The following is a 23501-nucleotide window of genomic DNA, read 5'->3' as shown; positions in this document are numbered from 1 at the left end:
CCAGATTCTGGTTGCAAAGGAAGATAGAACTTGAAAGGACAGAATGTCAGGGATACTGAAGAGGGGCTGGCGGTAGCAGGCATAGCTCGAGTACAAAGATTGGGGTATATACAGAAGGAAGCCTATAGAAGTGCTTGATTGGAGACCCAGGAGCTGCATTCTCTGCCTGTAACCCATAGGGCCATTTTAGGTGGTCAGCTATTTCCTTTCTCAGGGAACCTATTTGAGGAAGAAGGGGCAGGACAGATCTGGCTCTGATATTCTGTCTGCGTGTCACTGGATCTTTTTGTTTTATTGTGTTTTTGTTTTGTTTGGTTTTGTTTTTGAGAGAGAGAACGCTCCAGAGTGAGAGTGGGCGTGTGCACGCAAGATGGGGAGGGAGAGAGAGAATCCGAAGCAGGCTCTGCACTGACAGCCTGACTCAGGGCTCAGTCTCACAAACTGTGAGATCATGACCTGAACCAATATCAAGAGTTGGATGCTTAACCAACTGAGCCAACCAGACACCCCTTATTGTCTCTTTTTGACTCTGAGCCTCTTCAGAAAATTCTACCCATCTAAGGGAGGCAGTAGATAAGAGCCTGGGCTTTGGAGTCAGTTCAACCCAGGCTCAAGTCCTGGCTTGGCCACTTATTTTATCTCTGTGTACTTGGGCAAGGGACTTGACCTCTCTAAGCCATAGTTTCCTTTTCTGTAGATAATAGGATTCAAGTCTAGGCATTGTTGTAAGCCAGCAATTAAATGAGATAATGATAATTATAGCTGACACTTGTGGAATACTCTGTGCCTGGTACTGGATTATCTAATTTAATCCTGACAATAGTTCTATGAATTCAGTGCTGTTATCCATCTCATTTGTCAGGTGAGAAAACCAAGCTACAGGGAGAGATTAAGCTACTTGGTTTGAGGTCATACAGGTAGGAAGTGGCAGAGCCAGGATTCAAACCTGAGCAGCTTATTAGTGCTCAGCCTTGTTTTTTGGTACAACTATCATGGCTGGAATGAGGATGCACGATGAGGGCTGCACTTATGCCTTAACCCAGAGAGGATGAGGAACAGGAAAGGACACTCAGTGGTACCTGCCTAGAAGCAGCTCAGTGCTGGACCCAGAGCAATATCATACCTCTTCTCCTTCATTAAATATAAAATTAAACTATCACAATTATGCTAATAGGAACATCACAACCTCCATGTTGTCCCAAGTACCACTTCACTCAAGTCCTTTGCCTATTAGCATTTCCAGCCCATCTGTCTCCATAAGGAGCATCCCATGACTTCTGAGTTGTCATTCCCTCTGATGGATATTCTTTCTGAGGGAGTCCCAATCCTAATTCTTTGGAAAGTAGGGATTGAACGACCCAGTTCCTCTGCTGTAAATCAGTAAGGGAGAACAGACAGGTTGGACCCAGAAGTGAAAAATAAAGGCCATGCTGGGCATGTGCTACTCATGTATGCATCCTGGGGGGTGAGAACTGTAGGCTGCCTTGTTTATGTGTTGGGTGAGTTTATGAGTTGGGTGACTATATCGGCTATATTCTCAGCCGATAAATAATTATTTTTCCCTGCCTCTAATCCAGATAGCATAGCCTGTCTCTTCCTTCTACCTTGCCCAAGACCAAAGAAAGCACAACAGGATTGCCTGTGTAAAATTAATTCCAGCATGAACAAAATACAGTATCTACAGGCTTCCCAAGGAAACCTGTTAAATAAACAAACAAACAAAGCCATCTCTTCTTTGCTTTTCTGCCAAGAAGGACAGCCCCAACCTGTGCTGTGTCCCCAGGGACATAGAGCTTACCCTGTGTCAAAGCAGTCTATTCTATATTGGACACCTCTGACTTAGAAATTTCTTCCTCATGTTGAGCACACGTCAGCCAGCCTATAATTCTCACCCATCAGGTCTGGCTCAGCTGTATAAGATCAGCAGCCGCTTCTTCCACATAACAGCTTTCAAGTGTTTAAAGGGGTTCTATTTCTTCATCTAAGTCTCCCCACTATTCAGCTTCTCCGGTTCTTGGCATAAACTCTTCCAGGGCTTGATTTTGAGTTTTCTCACTTTCTGAGGTGGTGTGAATTCTCCAGGAAGGGGAGGTTCTTAAAATGCAGCAGAGTGGGAGCTCACTGTCCAGGACCTCATGAACTGGCTGTGTTACAAATGAATCCTCTTTAACAAGTTGTCAAATTTCAGATCTAGGCATACACATTCCCTCGAATGTCCCATGATCAATACTGAGTATGGTGAACTCCCTGAGGAGGCTGCAGTGGGCGCCTACATCAAGATCCACACTGTAGAGGAAGGAGAAACTGTGGTAAGTGTGCAGAGAGCCTCATTCGTGTGGGCTGGAGTGTTAAGTAATAGCAGTAAAGGTTTAAAAACATTCCACTCTATATATGGTGATGTTAAGGAGTATTTTTTACTTTTTTAGATATGATAATGGTATTATGGTTATGTTTTTTTAAGACTCCTTGTTTTTAGGAGATATGTACCAAAATACTTACAGATAAAATGATATGACATCTGTGACTTGTTTTAAAATAATCCAGGAACAAGGTAAGTAGTACTCTCTTACCACTCCTGTTCAACATTGTACTGGAAGTTCTAGCTAGAGCATTAAGACAAGAAAAGGAAATCAAACATATTTGGGGAGGGAGAAATAAAACTGTCTTTGTTTGCAGGTGTTTGATTGTCTATGTAGACAATTCCAAAGAATCAAAAAACAAAATGAAAAAATCCTCCTGAAGTGAATAAATGATTATAGCAAGATCACAAGGTATAAGTCAATGAACATTGAAATTTGAAATTAAAAACACAATACCATTTATAGTAACACCAAAAATAAAATACTTAGGTATAAATCTAACAAAATATGTTCAGGGTCCATATGCAAAAAAAAAAACAAACCCTTTATTGATTATAATGAAAAAATTCAAAGAACATTTAAATAAATGGAGGAATATTCTAGTTCATGGATTGGAAGATTCTATTGTTAAAATGTTAGTTCTTCCCAACTTGATGTATAGATTCAATACAATCCAGGTCAAAACCACAGCAAGTTATTTTGTGGACATTGACAAACTCATTATAAAATTTATGGGGCGCCTGGGTGGCGCAGTCGGTTAAGTGTCCGACTTCAGCCAGGTCACGATCTCACGGTCCGTGGGTTCGAGCCCCGCGTCGGGCTCTGGGCTGATGGCCCAGGGCCTGGAGCCTGTTTCTGATTCTGTGTCTCCCTCTCTCTCTGCCCCTCCCCCGTTCATGCTCTGTCTCGTTCTGTCCCAAAAATAAATAAAAAACGTTGAAAAAAAAAATTTGTATGTTAATATACAAGTTAATATAAGCAAACTGGTAGGTCCATACAATGAAATATTGTTCATAGATAAAAATAAATGAACTATCAAGCTATGAAAAGACATGGAGGAAATCTAAATGGCTATTTTAAGTGAAAGAAGCCTGTATGAAAAGATGAAGTATTCTATTTTTTTTTTATTTTTTTTAACGTTTATTTATTTTTGAGACAGAGAGAGACAGAGCATGAACAGGGGAGGAGCAGAGAGAGAGGGAGACACAGAATCCGAAACAGGCTCCAGGCTCTGAGGTGTCAGCACAGAGCCCGACGTGGAGCTCGAACTCACGGACCATGAGATCATGACCTGAGCCGAAGTCGGACGCTTAACCGACCAAGCCACCCAGGCGCCCCAAGATTAAGTATTCTATATTCCAATTGTATGACATGCTGGAAAAGGGATGACTATAGAAATAGTGATCAGTGGTTGCCAGAGGTTTGGAGTTCAGGGAGAGGGATGAATAGGTAAAGCACAGAGGATTGTTAGGACAGTAAAATTATTCTGTATGAAACCATAATGCTGGGTACAAAACCTTAAGCATTTGACAAGATCCATAGAACTTTACAGCACAGAGAGTGAACCTTAATGTATACAGTTTGTGAAAACAACAACAAAAAAGTTATTTAGGAGGCAGAGGATCCCATGAGGGAATGCAGACTATGACCAGAGAATCTAATGGTATTACAAACATGTGAAAAAACCTCAGGAAGAGGGTGGGAGAAAAAGGTGCTGACCTATGTAACATTGGAGGTGACTGGGTTCTGTGATATGGAAAACTGAAGAAATTGCACATGAGCACTGTACTCTAGTTGATAAAGTTATTACCCATGGGTGGATGCTTAACAGTTCTGATACTGTGTACTGAAATGGATCAATTCAGTAAGTGAATGGCAGATCATGGCAGCCAGATTTCTCACCACTGGAGTAGAAATTTACAGATAAACAAGGAGGAGGCTAGAATGATCCATGTGGTAATGGATTAGTTGAAGACATTAGTATGAACCCCTATGTAGCTTAATATAAATACAGATGGTTACACGTGGAAATATTTATAGATATGTGTATCAATATGTATCTTTTGGTCTGTCAGCTGACAGGGCCTAAAAGAAATGACACTCCAGTAGCAGTGAGCACTCCTAGCACCCTGATCTTGGTTTCTAATACCATTCTTTATTAAGAGGAACAAAGTTTTGGGGCACCTGGGTGACTCAGTCAGTTAAGCATCTGACTTTGGCTCAGGTCATGATCTCATGGTTTGAGGATTTGAGCCCAGCATAGGGCAATAGTGCAGAGCCTGCTTTGGATTCTGTGTCTCCCTCCCTCCCCAACACCCCACCCCACCCAACCCCCTCTCTCTCTTAAAAAAAATTATAAGTAAATAAATAGATAAATAAAAAAGAGGAACAAGGCTTCTTGGAAAATGATTGATTCTAGGACTAGGGCAGGAAATAGACTAGATGGGCCTGGAGCATTTTGTAGTGCCAGGGAGTAAGGAAGTATTGGGCAAAAACACTACATTGATTGTGGCAGGCCTATCAAAGGGACACAGGTATCAACTGAAAGAGCTCCCAGTGGTCAAAGCTGGAACGATTTGAGCAACAAAATAAAATAGTATTGGGTTATAACCCAAAGTATACAGTAAATATCCCTGAGTACATACTGGTATAATGAATAAATTAATAAAGACTTAGACTTAGACTTTAGACTTAGAAGAATTGAGAAGATAATACAGAGTTCCCATATGCCCTCTACCCAGTTTCCTCTATTATTAATGTCTTACACTAGTAAAATATCTTTGTTATAGTTAATGAACCAATATCGGTGCATTATTATTATTAACTCAGGTCAAGGAATTATTTGGATTTCCTTTTTTTACCCAATCTCCCATTCAGAAGAATTCCAAATGATTTACATAGATACTTGGCTGTAAAGCAGAGGATGCATAACTCCCCGTTCCTTGGGTGTGGGCTGCACATAGTGACTTCCTTCTAAGGAGTACAGTATGGAAAGGGAGAGGGGGAAGAGTAACTTTACAATGGAGGAACCTGAGAAACACAACCTTAGCCAACCTCCACAGTTAAATTGTGTTGATAGTATGTCCCTTAATATGATGAAACAGGAATGTGATGTGATGAGGATGGCACTTTATGTCCATGGTCCTCTTCCCAACAAGCCACAATCCCCATCTAATAATGGGAACTAATCAGACAAGTTCAAAAAGCTGGGTATCATACAAAATACTTGACCGGTACTCCTCAATAGCTGTCAAGGTCATCATAAATCAGATAAGTCTGAGAAACTGCCCCAGCCAAGAGGAGCCTAAGGAGAAGAGAATAAATGGAGTATGTGTCTTGCATAGGATCCTGGAACAGGAAAAGGATTGGGTAAAAAAATGAAATCCAAATAACTCCTTGACCTGAGTTAATAATAATGCAGCGATACTGGTTCATTAACCATAACAAAGGTATTTTACTAATGTAAGACATTAATAATAGAGGAAACTGGGTAGAGGGTATATGGGAACTCTGTCCTTTCTTCTCAATTCTTCTAAATCTAAATTGTTCTAAAAAATAAAGTCTATTAAAAATATAACTATCCAATAGTTGAGGGAGTGGGGAGCATATGGATGAAACACGTTTGGCCACGAGTTAATCATTGTGGGAGCTGGGCAGCAGGTGAACAGCCAAGAGAGGGCACGAGGGCTTTCTGGTGAGTAGTAATGGGCCTCCGTGTGCTGGGGGAGGGGCTGTCTTCTGAAGCCCCATGTGTGGTCATCATCCTGTGTGTGGTCATCATAGTCTAGAGAGCTGCTCTCTCAACATGTCCTTACTGCTGTTCCTCAGTTAACAGTATCTCCAGGGTCCTCTTCATGCCCTTGTCACCCCATGTTGTAGTAGGCTCTTAATGCTCGGAAGGCCAGCCACTGCTGCGTGGGAGCCCTAGTCCCTAACATGGCCCTCCCTCAAGGCTGATGGAATATTTCCAAGCTCCTCCTTTTGTTCTGCAAAACTCTGCCTTGTGCAGTTTTTAACTAGCTCCTCCCCCAACCTTTCCCCACCCCCCGCAACCCCAAGAACAAACAGAAGAAATCAGCTTCCTTGCCACATGATGTCCCCTTAGATATTTAAAGAATGCCATTTTGTTTTTCATTCAACATTTCTGGAGCCAGGCACAGTACCAATGCCCCATTAATTATTTTCTTATTCAGTCAAAACATCCTCCATCCCTTCAGACAGTTTTCATGTGATGTGGTTTCCAGCCCTCTTGTGGTTTACTACACTGCGGTGCATTCACGTTTCTGAATAAGGCACTCAGGACTGAACACCGGGCTCCTGAGGCCAGCACCTGGTCTGTGAGTGCAGCCTTGCATATCTCCAGGCAGAGCAGCTGGGGATGCTGGGCACCCTGAGCCTAATGGAGGCACCAAAGGGCAGAAAGGGGGTGCCCGGTTGGGTAGATGGTGACAGCAGTGGAGGCTATGTAAGATGGAACAAGAAGGGCACAGTCTGTGTTGTCAAGGGCCTGCAATGCTGTAATAGGGACCTTGGCTTTGATTCTCTTGGAAGTCCTAGAAGGCTTTGGGTGGGACTCCGAGTAAAGACCCAACACAGGGCTCAGCACATAGAAGCCTCCCCACATATGTGTTACATGCCTCTTGTGGTGAAAATGCCTGATGTGTCTTCGGTAAGACTCTGTTCTCCCTGCTTTCAAGGCCCTGGCTTCATTTGTAGAAGAATGAATAGTGATAGCTGTGCCTGTGTATTCACCTAGGAGATCACGTTTGTCTAAGCTGGGAAGCAGGAACATAAAGCTGGTTCAATCCTGGAAACAGTGGAAGTTGGGGCCTGCTCTGTTTTGAGCCAAGAGGTGTAGGGGAGCCAGATTCTCCAGAACAGACAGAACAGACAGACTGAGGCCTCAGATTGGGCAGACAGGATATGCCAGATTGGGGTGAAGGGCAGGAGGTCCTTATCTTCATTTTGCTTCTAATTAGCCAGCTTGAGCAAATCACTTTACCTCTCTGAATGTTGTGTGTCCTCATCAGAAAATGAGGAAACTCACCTGGGTGAGCTGCTAACTGAAATGTTCTGTGACCCCATTTGAGCATTAATTCAGCAGATAGTTCTTAAGCATCTACCGTACACTAACCATGGCCCAAAGTGCTGGTGTGGGCAAGTAAACTGACATCCTTCCTGCCCTCATGGGGCTCATGATCTAGTCTGGGGACAGACAATAAACAGATAAATTAGCAAACATAAAATGTTGTAAATTGCTGCTAGGAATGGAATAGAAAGTTGGGCTGGGGGTGGGTGGGTGGGTTTCTTAAATGGAGCGATCAAGGAAGCCCACTCTGAGGAAGTGATGTGTAAGCTGAGACCTGAATGGTGAAAAGGACAAGCTGTAGACAGCCTGGGGTAAGAATGTTCCAGAATGAGAATAGTAAGCTCAAAGCCTGAGGCCAAAAGGAGTTTGGTGTCTCAAGGGGACCAGAAGGGAGGGCAGCACAGCTGGAACAGAGTAAACAAGGCAGGGTGGCATGAGGCCAAGCTGGAGAGCGGGGTAAGGGTGAGATAGGCCAGGTCTTGGGGGTCACAATGAGGAGTTTTACTTTATCCTGGGTGCCCTGGGAAGATATTTGAAAGGTGTAGGCAGAAAAAAAACCTAACTGGCTGGTGTGTGTGGGCTGGGTTGAGGGTGGATGAGAGTACTCGCCGACAATGCTGCCTTCAGTAGGTCCCTGAACAGATCACTGGGTTCAAATCCTGCCTCCACGTCTTTCTGTCCTTGGGCAAGTTACTTAGCCTCTTTGTGCCTCAGTTTCCTCAGAGTATAGTGGTTAGAAGCATGGACTCTGAAGACAGACCCCTTGAGTTCCAATCCTAGCTTTATTGCCTCCATGCTGTGGGATGTTGGACATGTTTCTTAACCTCACAGCATCCCCTGTAAAATGAGGATAACAATAGGACCCACCTCATGGGGTGATTGTGAGAGTTTCATATGAGTTACTACACACGGAGGCCTGCAGAAAAGACAGGGGAGGGTGTGGTGGCTGCAAAAGGGAAGATTTAGAAGGGGAAGACTTGCTGTTTGAATTCTGTCATTGTCCCAAGGAAGAGAAAATGCCTTCACTTGACACAAGAGTTGAGATTGGACATTGGGGAAACCTTGTGAAATGCTATGCCCTGAAGAGGGACTGCCTGAGTGTGATTCTTAGAAAGACTGCATGGAGCTGGACACTGACAAAGAGCCTACAGACTCTTCTAACCTGATCAGCCAGAGGACTTTGATGTCATGTAGCAAAAGGAACCCTGGACTTTCCCCTATCACTTGCAGAATGGTCCCCAGAGGGATTCGTCTGCTTTGTGGGGCCTCGTTTTTCCCATCTAGAAAATCTGCTGGTAGAAGTGGACGGTCTCTGAGGTTGAGCTTTCTGGGACTTCTGTTCTCCAGGGCCTTCACCAGATCCTCCTCCCGGAGAACCAGCGTGACATGCGGCCCCTGGTCCTTGTGAGCCTGGGAGCCGAGGTGATACGGATAAGGAGAGAAAAATTTTGGGAACTGATTGACAGCGAGGTAAAAGAGAAGTTGTACAGATTCCAGATCAAGTACCCCAGGTCAGTGCTGGAAATGTGCATACATCCCATTAGATTGAATAAACAAGTTTTTGCCTATTATTTTAGTAAAAGTAAGAAAAAAGTGCTAATATCTAGTGCTGAAAAGGGGGGAATGAGACCGGTAGTTGTTAGTACCCCCTAAATTGTCTCAATCCTTTTGATAATAATTTTAGCATTATGTTTCCAGGACCATACCCTTTGAAGTAAAGGTCTACCTGTGAATTTATCTTCATATAATTAAATTATGTGAAAAGCTACCTGTGCTAACATGTTTATGGCAGCCATATTCATAATAGAAAAACCACTACCACCACCACACATGTCATACTATGGGGATAGTTTAGAAATTGTGGTGCATTTCTTTTATAGAGCATAACCATTTTATTGAAAAAATTGTTAAGTTTAGGGGCACCTAAGTGGCTCAGTCAATTTAGTGTCAGACTTCAGCTCAGGTCATGATCTCATGGTTTGTGGATTCGAGCCTTGCGTTGGGCTCTGTGCTGACAGCTGGGAGCCTGGAGCCTGCTTCAGATTCTGTGTTTCCCTCTCTCTCTGACCCTTCCCTGCTCATGCTCTGTCTCTCTCTGTCTCTCAAAAATAAATAAGTGCTTAGAATTTTTTTTTAAATGTAAGTTTAGGTTGCCTGGGTGGCTCAGTCAATTGAACATCTAACTTCAGCTCAGGTCATGATCTTGTGATTCGTGGGTTCAAGCTCTACATTGGGCTCACTGCTATCAGCCCAGAATCCACTTTGGATCCTCAGTCCCCCTCTCTCTGCCCCTCCCCCGCTTGTGCTCTCTCAAAAATAAATAAACTTTAAAAAAATGTTTTTATTTGTAAATTTAATGGCTCTGTAGCAGGAAGTTAAATAGATGATATAATGATACATGAAAAGGACAAGGTGCAAACTTGTATATATACTATGGCTATGTCTTTGTAAAACACAAGAGAAAAATCTAGAAGGAAATAGCAAAAATGGTAACCTCTGTAATACTGACAAATTTGTAAGAGTCATTCTGTCTGGAAGGTGAGACTAAAAGGTACTTCCTAGTTATCGTTACATATTCTTCTCACATTTGTTTCTGCAATGCATATGCATTGCTTTTATAATGAGGGAAGAAAAGAAATATTTTTTAAAAGTTGTTGTCAGGATACTGGCATTCCAAGTGAAGTTTTTCTCTTTATTCTCCAAATGTTTGGTAATGATGATATATTACTTTTAAAATTAAAAAAATTAATATCTATCTTGAAAGATTTGATAAAAAGATTTATTTTTTACTTTTCCCTTGTTTTCAAATTTTCCAGAGTGAACACTTATATAACATGAAAAAAAACCTTTATTTTTTTATGTAAAAATTAACTGGACCAGTAGTTGCAAAACAATTTTGAATTTTTTTTTAACATTTATTTATTTTTGAGACAGGGAGAGACAGAGCATGAACAGGGAAGAGGCAGAGAGAGAGGGAGACACAGAATCTGAAACAGGCTCCAGGCTCTGAGCTATCAGCACAGAGCCTGACGCGGGGCTCAAACTCACGGACTGTGAGATCATGACCTGAGCCGAAGTCGGACGCTTAACCGACCAAGCCACCCAGGCGCCCTGCAAAACTATTTTTATCTCACACTGTTATTACTAAAAAGTGTTTGAGTATATACCCCCTAGAATATATATGTGAATATGAATAACATGTATTAATTATTATTGTTATATACATATATTGCTGTACTAATATATACATTATTGACGTACCGAAATAGATCTTTAAGAAATAAGACAAAAGTAAATATGAATGAGGTCCTACTATTTTTTTCACACAACCCAGTGGATCTTGTTCACCTCCCTGGGTGACATGCTCTGTATCCCCACGTTGGGGCCCTCAGCTTAGACTCCTGGTCTTACCACTGGGCCCCCTCCCTCCACCTCCTCACCACTAGATCCTTTCTGCATACTGTGCTCTTGCGAAAACCCAAATCTGGCCATGTTAAACTCCTTAAAACCTTTCAGTGGCATCTCACTGCTTATGGATAAGCAGACTCAGTGCCGGGTATGTGACCCTTCATGGTGTGACCCTTCACCTCCCCTGCAGCACTTCTGGCCACCTGTAACCCACTCTGGCAGCTCAGGCAGATTGCCTCCTGGACCCTGTATATATTTGACTTTGCCAATGCTGCCCCTTCTGCCTGAAATTCCATCCCCTAGTCTTGCCACTCTTTTTTCTGATAAATTCCTGCTCATTCTTTAAGATTCATCTCCTCCAGGAAGGCTTCCCTGACTAACCCAGGTTGGCGTAAATACCCCTTCCTGATACTCTCTACAGGGCTCTGCCATTGACCATTGTATTGAACTGTAACTGTTTAGAGCTGGGTAGTTTGTACAGTTCTTTCCCCATCACTTGATTAATTGCTTCATGAAGGCGTGGACTGGGCTTTCCCTGCCCTTCATGTCTGACATCTACCTATGCAGTACCCAGTACAGGGTAGGTATACAATAAATGAATGAATGAATGAATGAATGAGTGTATGAATAAAGCATTCTCACTGCAGAAAACTGGAAATGCTGAGTGTTTTAAAAAGTGAAAACTAGAACCATTTGCAATCCTCCAACAACCCCATGTTAGCATTTTGTGTATTTCCTTTTACTGTATGTATTTTTTTTTTTTTTGCTACATGGATATGTGCCAAATATGCATTTATCATTCAGGTGCACAAAGTTTCATAATGGAGATTATACCGATTATGCAATTTCGCATCCTCCCCCTTTTCTCTTTTCTTGCGGTCAGACATGGTTTTGCTGACAGGTGTGGAAGCAGGTGGTTCCTAGTGGTAAGGAAAAAGGAGGTGTGAAGGCAAGCAGATCTGTAGAGTTACTGCAGCCATGTCCAATAAGCATGTGAAAGAATTCAATGTGGGATCTGTATGACTTTGGATAGGTCATTTCTCCTCTCCGCAGAGTCAAACTTCATTCTGCAAAACAAGAAAATGAGACTAGACCAGTGTCTCTTCCCAAGTATGGAACATATGCACAGAAGATTTACAAGACGATTTTAGCTGGTATACTAATTGACATTTTTAGCTTTCACAGCTATGTACTTATTCTAATATGAATTAGAGAAACAACATGATGGGTCACCTGGGTGGCTCAGTTGGTTGGGTGTCCAACTCTTGATTTCGGCTCAGGTCATGACCTCGCAATTTCATGGGTTCAAGCTCCATGTCGGGCTCCGTGCTGATGGTATGGAGCCTGCTTGGGATTCTCTGTCTCCCTCTCTGTCTGTCCCTCCCCAACTTGTACTGTGTCTCTCTCAAAATAAATAAATAAACAAAAATTTTTTAAAAAGAAAAAGAAAAACATGACTAGTTCACTAAACTCATGGTTTGACAGATCTTGTTGCTGAGAATAAGGCCAAAGTAAATATTTAAGTAAAAGAAACATGGCAGATTTAAGAAAAGTTATTAATAAATTAAAGAACAGGTGATATGTAGATATGGCCCAAATTGGGGCAGTTTTGTGCGAAAAACAAGTTGAGAAGCACTGGTTGTCCCTTGCAGTTCAAAGATGCCACAATTCTCCAATTCCTGTGCACAACCAATAGTTAGAGCCACCTACTCAAAAAAAAGGATTTTAGGAGAACTAGATCCTCAAGTGATGCTTGGCATATGATGGGTATCAGTTAATGCCTATAGAATTGAAATTCAGAAAAGGTTTCCGTGGACTTGAAGAGGGTGGCAGATGTTTGAGCACTCAGCATCTGTGCTGTCCAGTCAGCACTCCGCTGCAGTGATCCGCAATGCTGACAGACGGAATTCTGGCTTATTCATTCAGTGTTTGAACTCCTGGTTTCTAGACTGCTAAAGCAGGCAGAAAACATATCCATTATCTAGCTCAAATCCTCCATGTTGTAATTGAGGACTGTGAAGCCCCAGAAAGGGGACGTGACATCCTGAAGATGACAGTCAGTGCCCATGGGATACCTGTCCTGTGAATGCCACAGGCTAGATAACCTGACACATCTCCCCCTGGAAGGCGTAGGGAGGGCTGTGGGGAATGTAATGAGTATATAGCTGAGTTCCCAAGACAGAAGGGAAATCTCCAAGGGCCGAAAGGAAGTAGCGCCTAAAAGCCAAAGCACGGAGTGTGATCTAGTGTGGGATTGCCTGGCGGGAGTGGGCTGGACTCGGGGTTAAGGGCATCAGGGGCTGGAATTTTACACCTGCAGGGACACATGAAACTAAATCCCCTGCACAAAGCTGAGGCTTTTAGAAGAGCTACCCTGTTTTGTGAAAAACTAAACTAGAAATCAACATGACCCATCAGCATCAAGGAATCTTGTCTGTCTTAACTTGGACTCTGGGTCCCCCCCCTCCCCGCAAAAAAAGAGACCCCTCCCCCTAAGAATCTATAATCACATGCTTGCCCCTCATAGGTTTTGGTGAGTCCTGTAGCATCTTTGAACCCCAGTTTCCATGTTTCTGAAATATGGTGGTTGTGAGGATTACACGAGTTAGCGAGTAAAGTGCTTGGCCCGTGAGACGTGCTAAGTCAGAGTTGGATATTGTTGTTTTTATTATGGAAGAAATCAGGAGTTAGTGGAACTTTTTAAGTGGAGACTATCCAGTGCTGTGCTGGGGAATGTTTAACAACTGACTCTTTGGGAGGTGGGTGGGAAGTAAGCCTGATTTGAAGTGTTTACTGATTTCTGTGGTGTGTATACTCCCACTATGGCCAATTTTGAGCTCCTAACCCTGTGTCACTGAACATGGGCTTGAGGAGAGTTGCATGTCATTAGCACTCTGAGCTGAGAGGGGCTGACTCTGACACACCACTGAGACCAACAGGCCTAGCTAGTAGCCCATTCTGACCTCTGGGTTTTTTACTGAGTTGGTGTCTATGGATCAAAGTTGACTCTCTTCTGGTCAATATAATGTAGCTGGAAGAATGTTCTAATTTGTTAGTGACTTATTAGGCTTGCTTCCTAGGTGAGAGTGTAGGCAAGTCAACAGAAATAGAACATGCCCTTGCCTTGCTGTGGTCTCAGAAGGAAATAAACCAATGAGTGCTGAGCCCACTCCCCTTCCCCCACTCTTTTCCCCCTCCCATGCTATGAGGGAAGGCGATGGAGTAGAGCCAGGGCACCAAGACCAGTCCAAGGCAGCTACCAATCTACTTTCTGTCTCTATAGATTTGCCTGTTCAGGACATTTTGTGTAAATGGGATCATTCAATGTATGGTCTTTTGTGACTAGCTTCTTAGCATTATGTTTTCAGGTTTCATCCATGTTGTAGCATATACTGTTTATTGTCATTCCTTTTTGTTGTCAAATAATATTCCATAGCATGTACCTATCACACTTCATCCACTCCTCAGTGGATGGATGTTGGGTTGTTTCCACTTTTTGGCCATGATGAATAATGCTGCTGTGAACGTTCTTGTGCAAGGTTTTACATGGACAAAGGTTTTCATTTTTCTTGGGTTTATACCAGATGAAATTGCTGGGTAAGTTAACTCTGTTTAACCTTTGAGGAACTGCCAGACTCTTATCCAAAGTGGCTGCACCAGTTTACCTTCCCATCAGCAATGTACCAGAACCCTTGTTTTGATATCTCTACTTTATTACACATTTTTATCTATTTTTTAACTTTATTTATTTTGAGAGAGAGATAGAGTATATATGCATGTGTATGCATGCATGCATGAGCAGGAGAGGGACTGAGAGAGAGGGAGAGAGAGAATCCCAAGCAGGCTCCACACTGTCAGTGCAGAGACCAGTGTGGGGCTCCATCTCATGAACTGAGAGATCGTGACAAGAGCCAAAAGCAAGAGTTGGATGCTTAACTGACTGGGCCACCCAGGCACCCCTATCCGGTTTTTGTTTGTTTGTTTGTTTGTTTGTTTGTTTTGTTTTTTAAATTATAGCCATCCTAGTGGGCATAAGTGGTATCTCATTGTGGCTTTGATTTACATTTCTTTGATGGAAAATGGTTACCTATATAATTTAAATTTTTAGTAGCCACTTTATAAGAAGTGTAATTAACTTTTAAGATATATTTTATTGAATTCAGTGTATCTCAAATATTACCATTTCAACACGTAATCAACATAAACATTTTTAATGAGATTCTCTACATTTGTTTTTGTTCTAAGTCTTTGAAATCTGGTGTGTAGTTTACACTCACAACACATCCCTCATTCAGATTGGCCACATATCACAGACTTAGTAGCCACATGTGGCTCATGGCCACTGCACGGGACAGTGCAGGTCTAGGGGAAGAAAGTGTGGAAAGGTAGAGAAGGCAGAGAGGAGTCTGGAAGAGGCACACAGGTGGGATGGAGCACACTATGTTTAGGAATTGAAAGAATGGCAGGAGGCAAGGCTGGAGGGGCAGGGGGGACAGGAGGAGCAGGTGTGGGAATGTCAACATCTGTGTCTTACCTTCAGTGATGAAGATATGTGCCAGAAGTTCCTCCAGGAGAACAGCTGGAATATCTTTCGGAAGGACCTGATGCGGCTGCTGCTGAAGCCTCGCCAGCGTCCATCATTCATTCCAATCCGGCCCAAGAAGAAAGGGATCTACAACCCCAAGAGTTTCGTGCTGGATTTGTGTAGCCTCGACAAGGAGACTAAACCTTGTTATCCCATTTTTATGGCACCCCAGAAATACCTCCCCCCATTGAGGATTGTCCAAGCCATCACAGCCCCCCGGTACAAAATCCAAGAACTCCTGCCTCAGTATAAGAATGCAGGAGTCCTTGTTTAGACCCAATAAAAGATGGGTTGGTCACCATGTTTCCTGAGTGACCACCATGGGACTTGTGGGGCTTAGAGTGGGGGCCTCCTGGGGGCTGTGGGTCCAGAGAGATGTGTGGGGGCAGCAGCTCAGGCACTGTCTCCCTTGACACTTTTGGGGCTTAGTGGATGGTCAGGAGGCTGGGTGTGGATGGGGTAAGCACTGGGGATGGTTTCAGGGTGGGAGGGTCTTACTGGGTGAGATGGACGGGAGGCACAGAGGGGCTCAGATCAAAGTGAGCAAGACCAGACCATTTGCAAACTCAAATGCCTTGCAGAGGCCACACAGGTCATCTAAAGGAGCGCAGCAGAAGGACTGGGCAGGCAACAGGCAATGGTGGGGACTGGTGTGCACATTCCCCATCCAGATGGAACAGCTGCTCCCTCTCCTCAATTGATGCCATGCCAGGAAATAATGCAGGCCCCTGACTGACAGTCCTTAGATTTTTTAAGAGAACCAAGAAACCCAATATTTTAGGTGATTCCTACTGGTTTTTAAATGTGAGCAACTAATTCAAATTGTTTTTGAAATACTATGTTAGGCAAACAAAACACATACGTGGGCTGTGTTGGACCTACAAGCTGCTGGTTTGCCAGTGCTCATCAAGCCCCTCTGACAGGGCGTTGCCAGAGACTGGAGGAGGCGTGACTGGGGGTGGGGTGGGGGTGGGAGGTATAAGGAGCGAGAGACACAGATGGGCAGCATGACAAGAGCAGGCATTCTGGGTGTTGAGGATGGGGAGCCAGCAGCCTGAGAGAGAAGAGGCAGCCAGAGATAAGAAGGTGGTAGGTCGGACTTACAGAGGGCTCCTTGGCCCCTCTGAGGGGTCCCAAACCTGTGGCTACCTGTTAGTGACCTGGGCTGGCTCTCTTTGTTGGTAACACTGGGTCAAATCACCTCTCTCCCTTGGGAAGCTCCATAGTTTAGCTGTGAGAGCACTGGGGGCCTGGTAGAGGTCACGGCAGCACATGAGCCTGACCTGGGGCCACAGGGAGAGACAGGAGCCCTCTTCCACCCATCCCTCCCCACCCCACACACTCACCTACTCCACGTGGCAAGGAGCAGGTTAGGAAGAACACCTGAGAACAGAGCCTGGCTCTGTTTCTATGTCACTGGACCCCTTTGAGCACCTTGAGTCCTTCACCTGCACCTGTTTCCCTAGTGGCAAAGTGAGCGAGTTGGACAAGATCAATGATTTTCACAAGAGGTGAGTATAGTTTGAAAAGCATATTCAACATTATAATTTTGTTTGTTGTATTTAAAAGAAAACTTCTCATGTTGCACAGCAAAGAAGAAGGGGTATGGAATTTTTCTTTCAGAAGAGGGTGTGGATGTAAAAGAATAGAGAAGTAGTGGACTCATCATCTCTGGCTTCTCTGATAGCTTCAGATGGTCAAGGAGACTGTGATGCCTGCAGCATTTCTGAAAAGGCTGTCTGTGACCTACAAGGATGAGGTGGCACTGTTTGGGGACCAGGTAAATTGGGGTGTCTGACTATATTTAGGGCTGTCTTTGCATTTAGGGCTGTGGCTCCAAGATGTAGGTATGGACATCTTATTCATTCATTTGAAGTTTATTTACTTTTGTTTATACTTGCTTTGTTATACTATACTTTGTATACTATACAAATATATAGTATACTATACTATACTTTGTTTATATAGCAGATCCAAAAGAGATTAAGAGGCAGTCTCTGTCCTCTCTTATTCTCCAGGCTAGGAGTCAGCAAGCTCTATAAAGGGCTAAATAATAACTATTTTAGATTTTTAGGCCATACAGTTTCTTTAGTGTTCCAATAAAACTTTATTTATAAAAATAAATGGCCTGCGGGCCATAGTTTGCTGATCCCTACAGCCCTTAAAGGTTCTTGAGCAGACATGACATGACATGACCAGAGAAGGAGTGAGAAACTTATTACTGAGTGCTTATTCTGTGACAGCCATCTTGCTAAGCATCTGACTACAGAGTCTGATGACCTTGGGTTAAGATCCCAGCTCTGCCATTTAATGGCTGTTGAGGATTAAAAGAAGTGGTGCATGAACTAGACAAATGGTTAAAAAAAAGAAAAAGAAAAAAGAGGTGGTACATGTGTAGCAAGATGTAGGATTTTATTCACCCAGACCCCAGGGCCCTGCTTCCTGGGAAGTGAGAGAAAAAACTTGCAGAATAGGAAGTAGAACATGTTTTCCAGGGGAGTGGCGGGTGAGAAAATGGACTAGAAGGGCAACCCTGGAGTGAGGGTGCTAGAGGGAGAACATGGGGGCTGGGCTTCTCGAAATCTTGAGGAGAGCAGAGCAAAAGCAGAGCTTTTTCTGAAGCCATCATTTAGCAGACAGAAGAGTTTGAGAATGAGATATGTCTAAAAAGGTTTTCAAAGACCTTTTCTGTGCATTGAGAATATGTTTCTCCTTTGGTATTTTCTTGAAGAAGCCAAGTAAACATTTGCGTAGCTCTTAATTATGGTTTTATGTGGTACTGCTGTTTCTTTGAATTCAGTAACCAAGCAGAGAATGGGTCTCCAGTTATTTTTGGGTTACACTTGTGAAGTCCCTGGTACACAGTAAGTGATCAATACATGTTAGATGTTATTAGCACCTTTTTGACCGAGATCAATTTGGCCATCCAGAGACTCTCTTTCCCTTAGAGTGAAATAGGAAACCGAATCTTTGGAAGTCTAAGTCTTCATAATCAGTGCAAAAGGCCATCCTGAGTGATGTGGGGGGAGGGGGCAGGGGGGGCATCCTGGTTGACATCCTGCCCAAACTCTACACTCTTCTGAAATGGTTAATGTCAACATGTAAGGGCAGGTTGGAGGGAGAGAGCAGAGCAGGTCAACAAAAGCACTAACATGTGCTGTGGGTGAGGGTGCTGTTTGGAAGAATGAGTGGGGGCAGTATGGGGAGGCTTGTGGCTGCTTCTAAGTGTGTGAGAGCCTCCCAGCTTCTAGGCCGTGAGCTTCAGAATGAGCAGTGGTTCTTAAGGCTGCCTCACATACACTCTGCAACATGGAACAGGGATCAGAATCAGGCAGGGGAGGACAAATTATGATTTGGGAGAGAAGCTCGTGCAAAAGGAGCAAACATGACACCCCTTGGTATAGTGTTAGCAACAAACTGTTTTCAGTGCCACAGAGGTCCTTACTGCCCACCTGGGCCCAGATCCAAGGTTCAGGAAACCCACAGTGACCTGCCACCAGGTAGAAGGGCCTGGGCCCAGGTATTGAGCACCCGCTGTGTGCCAGGCACTGCATGAGGCACTCTAGAGAGGCTATGGCTTGTCCTGAAAGCATTTCCTGGCATTATCCTCATTTGACAGATGAGGAGCCTGAGGCCTAGAGTGGCAAAAGCCTTGTCAAACCTCACTCAGCTACCAGGTGGTTGTTCCAGGAAATGCATGTGTTCTCTCTGCACCCAGTGCCCTTCCAGGCAGAGTTGCAGCGTGTGCTGCCACACCATCGTTACTCATCTATCCCAAATGAGCCACCTGTTTTCACCATTCAGTACACACAACCCTGCAACTGTGTCTGAGAGAATATAATCACCCTCTGGAATGATTTTCCATATGTAAATAAGCATAGTCATACTTGGAGAGGCACACCCAGGCCACTTGAGCCAAAAATATAGCCCTAGCATGAACAGCTTCCACTGTTTGGGGGAAAATGAAAAAAACCCATTTGAAAAATAAACACAAGGAGACATTGCCAGAGTTTGTTATAGGAAGTGTTTAAGATCACATCTTGGGATTGGAAGCAAAAACATTCTTTAAATTCTTCATTCCTTTTATACAACTCCTGGAAAAATTGTACCTTCCAGTTGTGGAAAGTCTCAGGGGTGAGACAGGTCACTTGACAACTCCCATGATACCACCAGAGGCCGTTTTGCCACGAGGCCTTTTTATTTGGGGATTTAAGGGGCTTAACCACAGGGGTGCTGAGTTGCAGAATTTGTAACCACTGGTTCAGAGCTGACAATGAGGGTGAGTAGTTTCTAGGTGGTTGGGAAGCAGCATCAAAGCTAGAACAAGGGTTTTTCATGGCTGCTGGAGGCTGTGGGCTTTAGCCCTGTGGACATAGCTGTGGAAAAGTGGTGCATCTGGACGTGTGCTGTGTAGCCTTCAGCCAGGCTCCTTCTCTTTCTGGAGCCTCACTGCTATCATTTTTTTTTTTTAATTTTTTTTTCAACGTTTATTTATTTTTGGGACAGAGAGAGACAGAGCATGAACGGGGGAGGGTCAGAGAGAGAGGGAGACACAGAATCGGAAACAGGCTCCAGGCTCTGAGCCATCAGCCCAGAGCCCGACGCGGGGCTCGAACTCACGGACGGCGAGATTGTGACCTGGCTGAAGTCGGACGCCCAACCGACTGCGCCACCCAGGCGCCCCTCACTGCTATCATTTGTAAAGTTGTTGGGGTCTGGTGTGTGTTCTTCACACACTATTGTCTTGCCCTACCTATCCTTCAACTTCTAAAACCTCCCCACCCCCAAGAGAAAATTCAGAATCAAGAAGAAAATGGATTATTAAGACACTTTGGAAGCTTATATAGACCAGTTACTTTATAGAATGTCTTCTGATTTGGGTTGGTTTTGTATTTTCTCATGATTAGACCTAGGTTATACATCTTTGGCAGGAACCACAGAAGTGGCTCTGTCTCCTTTTCATTGGATGCTATCAAGTGGTGTGAGATTTCAGTGTGTCCCATTACTGGTGATAACTTTGATTATTGGATTGAAATGATGTCTCTACTGTAAAATCACTTTTGATACATATTCCCTTTTTATTTAGAAAATCATATATACTGTATATGTATGTATGTTGTGGTAAAAAAAAGTAAAATTTACCATCTTGTTTTTAGGTGAGTAGTTCAGTAGTGTTAAGCATATTTACATTGTTGTGAAACAGATCTTCAGATCCATATCATCTTGCAAATTTGAACTGAATACCCATTAAACTATTCCTCTTGCCACTTCCCACCATTCTACTTTCTGTCTCTGAATCTATTTAGATATACCCCATATGAGTGGAATTGTACAGTATTTGTCATTTTGCAACTGCCTTATTTCACTTAGCACAATGTCCTCAAGGCTCATCCATATTGTGATAAGATGTCCTTCTCTTCTAAGGCTGAAAAACATTCATAGCATGCATATTCCACATTTTACTTATCCATTCATCTATTCATGGAAATTTGAGTTGCTTTCACCTCTTGACTTTTGTGAATAATGCAGCTATGAACATGAGTGTGCAGATAGCACTTTAAGATCTTGCTCTCAATGTTCTTGGATATATACCCAGAAGTGGGATTGCTGGACTCACGTGGTGGTCCTAGTTTTGATTTTTTGAGACACTGTCATCCTGTCTTGCATAGCAGCTGCACCATTTCACAGTTCCACCAATAGTACACAAGGGCTCCAATTTCTGCATGTCAATGTTTGTTACTGTTTTTTGTTAGTAGCCATCCTAATGGCTGTGAGGTGATATCTCATTGTGGTTTTGATTTGCATTTCCCTAATGATAAATGAAGCTGAGCATTTTTCATGTGCCTTTTGTACATCATCTTTGGAAAAATGTCTATTCAAGTCCTTTGTCCATTTTTAAAAATGTTTTTTTTTAATTATTTTTGAGAGAGAGAGAGCACGAGCTGGGGAGGGGCAGAGAGATGGGGGAACAGAGGGTCTGAAGCAGGCTCTGCAGTGACAGCGGTGAGCTCATGTGGGGCTTGATCTCAAGAACCATGAGATCATGACCTGAGCTGAAGTTGGATGCTCAACCGACTGAGCCACCCAGGTGCTCCCCCTTTGTCCATTTTTTAATCGGGTTGATTTTTTGTTGTTAGAGTTTCTGATATATTCTAGATATTAACCCCTTTTCAGATACATGATTTGCAAAAATGTTGTTCATTCCACAGATTGCCTTTTCATTCTGTTGATTATGTCATATTGTTTTGATAGGGATTCTGTGAGGACATATGGAACTATGTAAATATCCCCTTCCTTATTATACTTTTCATTTATTCACTCATTTATTTATATCAGTATTGGACTCATGGCTTCCTATATTATGCAATGTGTTAAAACCTGTTACTATATCATTCTGTGTTTTGATACAATCTTTTTGACACATTCTCTGAACACTTATTTTTGCCACAATAGGATATTCCAGGATGATCTTGTACTTCCCTCAATGTAATCCTGGAATTAGCCATTTCTCTAAGGACCCTGGTTCCTTTTAGTAGAGAATAGTATTTGGTAGAGAATGGCCCTGACTCTGGCACTGAATAAATCTATGGTTTTGGAAGGCCCAGTAATTGATCTGGAGAGGCATACCTCCTCAACCAGCCAGAACCCTCATTTACAGATGAGGAGACTGAGACCTAAATGGGATCAACTGGCCAGTATCCCCCAGTTAGTAAGAGAGCTTGGAAAAGAACAGAGGCCTCTGACTCCCTATGTAGTGCTCCTCCCCTGGCAATACATATTGCTAGCTATGAGGTGTGAGTGGGGCTTGTCCCCTCTGGACTTTCCTTTTTCTGTCCACTGAGGGTAGCTTCACCCTGGAGGTTCAGGACTGCCTGCGACCTAACCTCGTCTCAGCTTTTTATGAGCCTTCCCTCTCTGGAAACCTTTATGGGTGAATCCACATTAAATGGCAGAGGAAAGCCTCAGCTTTTAGCGTTAGCTCTGGTGGATTTGGGGCTGGCAGACTTGGATTAGTCCAAGTGCACCTGGGTCTCCTAGGCCAGACCAGGCATTTGAGACGTGTCTTCCTGAATCCCATCTCAGTCAGCTAACACCTGTCTCACAGGGACATCAACAGAGGATGGGGTCCAGGCCTGATCCTGAGAAAGCAACGGGAAGGGTCTCCTCTACCTGTCTCCTTCTGGTTCCAAGCCCACTTGGGTTATACCAACAAGGAAACACTAGAAACACTCCTTCCCACATTTGGAGACCCATCTCTTGAGCCCCACTTCAAAGTTGGGAGTAAGATTCCTTCGGGTATTCCATTAGGAATGTTTTCTGTGCCTGATTTGGGGGTGGTGCTACATCTGACCAGCACTGTCCGGTTTGGTCAGCTATGGCCTGGGGAGGCCCAACTACTCAACCAGTGCCTATTAGCAGTGACACCACGCTAGTCTGAAAAGCTGAGCTTTGGTCCCCTTTATATTCAGCAGTCATTTCCTAAGCCCCCACCATGTGTCAGGCATTATGTAAGCTCAATCCAGTGGACTTTCATGTAATAGTGAAGGTACAAGTGGGTTCCACATATGAGGCACAAGTAGCGGCTGCAAGGGAAATGGCCTAACTTCTGACATTTGGTTCTGGCACTTTAATTCTGGGGTGTCAGGTCCTTGTAGAAAGACTGAGCATATAAATTAAAAATTGAGTTTGGGGGCCCAACTCAATTGGCTGGCTCAGTTGGTTGAGCGTCTGACTCTTGATATTGGCACAGGTCATGATCCCAGGGTCATGGGATCAAGCCCAGCATCGAGCTCCGCGTTGAGCATGAAGCCTGCTTAAGATTTTCTCTCTCCCTCTGTCCCTCTCCTCCACTCACACACTCTAAAATAAAATAATTGCTTAGTTGTTAAAAAATATTGGGTTGGGCAATGAATGATTCTGCTAAGTGAAAAATGTGGAAAGGGTACTTACTACAGGCAGAATAAACAGTTTGAGCAAAGTTGGAACCACCGAAGTGTGAGGTTACCTGGAAGAACAGCAGGGCACCGAGGTGGGCTACTGTCTGAGTGATGGAGGAAGT

The 23501-nt window shown here is 43.6% G+C and overlaps 1 protein-coding gene across 1 annotated transcript in view; it reads left to right on the top strand.

The window, feature by feature from the left end:
- The window catches only part of CNBD2 (cyclic nucleotide binding domain containing 2), a 66343-nt gene extending 50600 nt beyond the window's left edge, over window positions 1-15743 (top strand). The window contains exons 12-14 of the mRNA XM_047068411.1: window positions 2189-2309; window positions 8797-8960; window positions 15398-15743. Coding sequence (XP_046924367.1) covers window positions 2189-2309; window positions 8797-8960; window positions 15398-15716 — 604 coding nt within the window. The 3' untranslated portion in view covers window positions 15717-15743. The remainder of the gene's footprint in view (window positions 1-2188; window positions 2310-8796; window positions 8961-15397) is intronic.
- The last annotated feature ends 7758 nt before the right edge of the window (window positions 15744-23501 follow it).

The sequence above is a fragment of the Lynx rufus genome, unplaced genomic scaffold (genome assembly GCF_022079265.1).
Source record: "Lynx rufus isolate CCGP_SWC_20201006 ecotype Redwood Valley unplaced genomic scaffold, mLynRuf1.p SCAF_8, whole genome shotgun sequence".
Classification (NCBI taxonomy): Eukaryota; Metazoa; Chordata; class Mammalia; order Carnivora; family Felidae; genus Lynx; species Lynx rufus.
The sequence above is the reverse complement of the archived record's forward strand: the minus strand, read 5'-3'. Positions and strand labels throughout refer to the sequence as shown.